This window comes from Labeo rohita, chromosome 3, assembly GCF_022985175.1.
Source record: "Labeo rohita strain BAU-BD-2019 chromosome 3, IGBB_LRoh.1.0, whole genome shotgun sequence".
NCBI classification, from domain to species: Eukaryota; Metazoa; Chordata; class Actinopteri; order Cypriniformes; family Cyprinidae; genus Labeo; species Labeo rohita.
Genome location: NC_066871.1, coordinates 693,930 through 699,383, shown reverse-complemented (window position 1 = coordinate 699,383; position 5,454 = coordinate 693,930). Strand labels below are relative to the sequence as shown.

Genomic DNA, 5,454 nt, shown 5'->3' with positions numbered 1-5,454 from the left:
AAAGAAATTCAGGCTTTTGAGGAAAACATTACAGGATTTTTCTCTATATAATGGACTTGAATCCTTTTGGGATGCTAATGGGTTGAAGGTCCAAACTGCAGTTACAATGCAGCTTCAAAGGGCTCCACATGATCCCAGCTGAGGAATAAGTGGTAAGAATTTGTAGTTAAATGTTACAATTTTCATTTTCACATTGGAAAGGTTTTTTTTTTTTTTAGAAAATGACCAGTGACATAGGTGGATAAGACCCAGTGTTTATGTTGGGATCCTGTAAAGAAAATCAAATGCTGCATTGAAAAAAAAATTAAAACAATGATTTACTATTGGCTCCCATTGAAGTCCACAGAGAAATGAATAAAATATAGAGAAAATAAAGTATATGGAAAAAAAATCCTGAAATGTTTTCCTCAAAGACCTTAATTTATTTTCATATGAAGAATGAAAGACATGAACATCTTGGATGACATGGGGGAACTTATCCTATAACCAATGAATGAAAAATATGGCAAGATGACCAAAAATAGGTAAACATCCATTTGAGTTTATAACTAAGCCATCCATCAGAGAGGCTTTAAAATGGAAACCACATTTGCTGGGTTTACAGTCACTCCTCTTACTCTGTTTGTGAATACCACAGTTTCTATTGATTTCAAATCAACAGCTTGCTGAGCAATGACCCATGTTTTTTTTTCAGATGGTGGTTTGCAGGTCTCCATTTAGCAGCGTGTTGTGAGTTTCTGTTGGCTCGTTCATGATTCGTGGCTTGTCCTGTTTGCTGTCAGTGCGTTCAGCTTCATCCAATGCACTTGCTTTTTTCAAGCACAGAACATTCTGGAAACTCTTTTTGAAGTTCTCTGACAAGAAAGCGTATAATATTGGGTTTGCACAGCTATTGGCGTATCCTAGCACCACAACAAAGGCAAACATGCTCCTTAAAAAAGGCGTTGTGCTAATAGTGCCTGTGACTGATGTCATGTTGAAGATGTAGAAAGGCAGCCAGCAGAACACAAAGACAGCAACCACAATGGACACCATACGCGTGACCCTCTTCTCAGACTGCTTCCGTTTGGTGGAGCTCACCCTGATTCCTGAAGACTTCACCTTGATGATAATAAACAAATAACATAGACATATGACCAATAGAGGCAGGAAGAAACCTAGGAAGAAGGTGTAGAACATGAAGGCGGTGTAGTAGGTCTCCTGTGGCTCTGGCCACACGATAGTGCAGAAGCAGCCGTCGGGTTTGGTGATCAGTCCACTGTTGATCACGATTGGGATGTTGACGATAAGCGACACGACCCACACGACCAGGTTGATGGTCTTTGCGACGTGAGGCTTCCTCCATTTGGTTGACCTTATGGGATGCACCACAGCGAGGTATCGATCGATGCTCATCACCATCAGACAGAAAATACTGGTGAACTGATTGAGAGAATCCACAGTCATGACCACGCGGCACAGAGCTGCGCCAAACGGCCAGTGCACCAGCACTAACTGGATGGCGATGAAGGGCAAACTGAGCATAAACAAAACATCTGCCACTGCCAAGTTCAGGATGTAGATGTTGGTAACCGTCTTCATCTTGGCGTATCGCAGGATGACATAGATGACCAGAGCATTTCCACACAGGCCGATAGCGCATACCACAAAGTACATGAAGGTGATGATGACCGTGCTAGTTTGGGTGAAGTCCTGTTCAGTCTCATTTCTCAGGCCTTCTTCAGATATGTTGCCGAACATAATGCCATCGTACATGGGGAGTCCAGACAGATTGCTGGGGAGGTTACTGGGTGAGAACGAAAATGTCCAGGAATCCATTATGTATTTCCCTCAGATTCCCAATTCCATTAAGTGGGACATACAGCCTGGAGGGGAAAAAACATATGGTGGTGAATGAACTATATACTGCTGTATATATTCTATATTGTTATCAGTGCTACTCGTAATGTCTCTGTTCCAAAAGCTAGGATACTACCTTTAAGAAGATAAACCACCAGCATTGCCAAGTCTGTGGTTGGGCTACCTTAAAGGAGCTTCCAAAACAAAGATTCACATATAATGTACTCACCCCCTTGTCATCCGAGATCTTCACAATAGTCATAAAGAAATTGTTTTTTGAGGGAAACATTTCAGCATTTTTCTTCATATAATGGACTGATATGGTGCCCCGAGTTTGAACTTCCAAAATGCAGTTTAAATGCGGCTTTAAAGGATCCCAGCTGAGGCAGAAGGGTCTTATCTTCTGGTTCAAGACGGTTATTTTCATTAAAAAAATACAATTTAAATACTTCCTTCTCTTTTTCTCCAAAATCATCCTACTCAAACGCTCAGTCTTGCCTTTCTGCAGAGTGAACTCTGTGTCAAACTGGCTCAAGAAAAAAGGTTAGGGTATGTCGAAAAACTCCAAGAACGTATTTTCTCCCTCAACTTCAAAAATAATTTCAAAATCATCCTTTCCACTGCAGAAGTAAGACAAGTGTTTGCAAATTGAACATGCAAAGACAACCAAACAACCCTAACAAAAATAACCAATAAAACAGCGACATAAGACGATTTTGAGCTGGGAGGGAGAACACTGAGATGGGAGTTTTTGAAGGCACATTTAAACTAATTTTGAAGTGAAAATCAGGGCACAAAAACAGTCCAGGCATATGGAGACAAGATGAGTGTTTGACATTAAAAATTATATCACTGGATGGCAAGGGGGTAAGTACATTGTATGTGAATCTTTGTTTTGTAAGTGGACTTCTCCTTTAACACTGTTGTTACAGGTTGTTTTTCATGTTCACGGGTTGAAGCAGCCCCAATAATGTGATATTTAGCCCCTGGAATGTGAATTTCACCAGAAAAACCCTGCCAGAGAAACATGTATTTTGTCCCCTGGAGCATGATTTTTACTGGGTGACCCCCCTTGAAACACTAGTCTTGAGTAGCAATTGGGTGGGTTTTGTTGTGAAAACCTGGTTAACCCTGAAAACCATTACATTTATGTATGTTTTAGTTCTTGGACCAAAGTGATAAATGCTTCCAGTCAAACTGTTTTATATGTTGCTTCACAGTCCAGTAACTGACTTGGGAGAGCAATGTCCTTGATGTCACAATCATCCCCGGTGGACAAACAGGCTGAAAAGCAAAGTGATCGATGTCCCTCTCAAATCCAGACCCACTTATGACTTTCATTTTTTTTCTAGGACACATGTGCATTAATCCTAACATTCACCACTAAAGCTCCAGGACTGAAAGCGTCTATCACTTTACTGACAGTCCAAAGCTGATCATGTCAATGCACAGGGTTTAATTTGAAGCATTAATTAGTGTTTCTTTAGGAAATTGACGAGAACCTTTAAGCGGAAAGTTTGTTATTCTATCTAGACATGAAAGTAATGTAACTCTTTCATTTCATGGTTCAATCATACAAGTGTCCGTAGAAATAAAAAAAAAAATAATGTTGAAAATATTCTGAAACAGAAAACATTGTTCTTTATTAATATCCATTAAGATTTTCCTGAAATACTTTTAGAAGACGACATAAGCACTGACGTTTAAATTACTGAATTTTCTGATGGACAAAATACATTTGAAAAACATAAGTTTGGAAAGGGTCGTTCTTACCTTCATGTTGATGTGCGTTGTACAGTACATTGGGATCCCGCTCATGGTTCTGTGGATGAGCACATGTGGAGTATCTGAACACATGATCTGATCCGATCTGAACTAAAACTGAAGAGATTTGAACCTGTGCCGAGACAAGCCTCTCAGAGAGAGAGAGAGAGAGAGAGAGAGAGACAGACAGAGAGAGAGAGAGTGACACACTGTGCACTGAAGAGAGCATTTCATACTACTGTATGACTTGTGTTTCTTCATCACTGATGTGTTTGCACATAATTAAATTGCCTGTTTAGTGTGTTTACCCGTACAGTGAGATAAATTTAAAACACATAGTGTATTTTATATAGCATTGATATAATTTGTATCACTGTAATAAGAGTAAAGTGTTCATGAATCCACATGGACATTTGGCAAAAAAAAAATCACCCCAAGAGTACAACAGATGATCCTGAAAAAAAAAAAAATGGAAAAAGAACCTCATAAACACTTTGCAAACATTTTTAAATCTTTGTCTGGTTACAGAAGCAGGAGGAAGGAGCATCATGGTTTGGCGCTGCATTGCTGGCTCTAAAGAACAATTAATTTAAATGTGTATCACAGTATTTTACCTATAAATACTGAAAACTGAAAAGAATTGTGGAGAAGGATGTTCCAAAATTGGTCAAGTCTTAAAAGCTTGGGGGAAAAAAATTGGTGGAGGTTTTGCTATCAAAGGAAAATTTACAAGTTACTAAAATTGAGGGTTCACTTTGTTTTTTTCTAACCTGCACTCTAAATGATTACTCTTTTGTAATTTTCATATTTTTATTTAAAACATTATGGTATTTATGCTATTTAATAATTTAGATTAAAAAAAATCCAAATTGTTAAGAACAAAGATAGTTGTTTCAATTTACCATCATTTAAGTATAGCGGTTTAATATACTAAAAATACAGTTACAAGGTATTTTTTATTAAGCATTTAAATACAAAATTGTACTTGTAGTGTAATTAGCTCAAAATAATACTGTATTAGTAATAATCTAACAAAATAATGTATTTCAAATACATTGTAGTTTACTTTTTTCACTAGGATAGCCAGTTTTTTTTAGTCTATAACTTTGAGTTAAAGGTGCTGTATGAAAGATTTTGACTGTACTAAAGCTTAAAAATACCATATTATTTTTTATTATTTTTCTTTCCTAAAGTTTGTTATTTATTTAAAGACTGGTATTCTGAAAGTGTGAACTTGTTTTATATATTCATTTATATATATATATTTTTTTATTTTATTTTATTGTATTTTACTCTATTTATTTATTTATTTATTTATTATGAAGTTGTACCTCTTATGCAACCTCTTTCTTTGGCCTTATATTCCTTCACTGTCAATTCTAAGAATTCTGGAAGGTTTTTTTTTTTACTCAAGATTGTATGGCTGTTGTTGTTTTTTTGTTTTTTAGCCGTGTTCTTGGGGATGGGGGTGGTATTGATTCTAACTGCAAATGTGTAAATGTAAAACTCAAAGTAAATAAATACTAAAAAATAAAAAAAAATACCATAATATCTTTGCAGATACATAAGAAACAGGCTAACATGCTAAGTTAACTTGTTTATATAAAAAAAAAAATGTTACAATCAGTTATTCTCATTTGAAAATGTGCATTCTGTGTTGGAACGTCTGTCTCTGTTTTGGTCTGTGTAACCCGCCCACTGCCAGTTCATTACCAATGATAAGCCGGGTCAAAATATGCTGGGTCTGACCTACCACAGTTTCTAGTATCAAAGGCGACGCAATGCTGTTTTGATTCAGTGTAAATGAAATGCAAAACAGCACCGCTCTAAGCAGCATCGTTGCCATGACAA

General features: G+C 36.9%; 1 protein-coding gene across 1 annotated transcript; it reads right to left on the bottom strand.

The window, feature by feature from the left end:
• Positions 1–302: 302 nt before the first annotated feature.
• sstr2b (somatostatin receptor 2b) lies at positions 303–3,721 on the bottom strand. Its single transcript, XM_051103673.1, has 2 exons — positions 3,613–3,721; positions 303–1,865 (listed from the first exon to the last, which is right to left on the bottom strand). The coding sequence occupies exon 2, from the start codon at positions 1,816–1,818 to the stop codon at positions 691–693; it is 1,128 nt and encodes a 375-aa protein (XP_050959630.1). The 5' UTR covers positions 1,819–1,865; positions 3,613–3,721; the 3' UTR covers positions 303–690.
• Positions 3,722–5,454: the final 1,733 nt, after the last annotated feature.

Coding starts and splice junctions, on each gene's coding strand:
- sstr2b (XM_051103673.1), bottom strand. CDS start 1,818: ATGGATTCCTGGACATTTTCGTTCTCACCCAGTAACCTCCCCAGCAAT.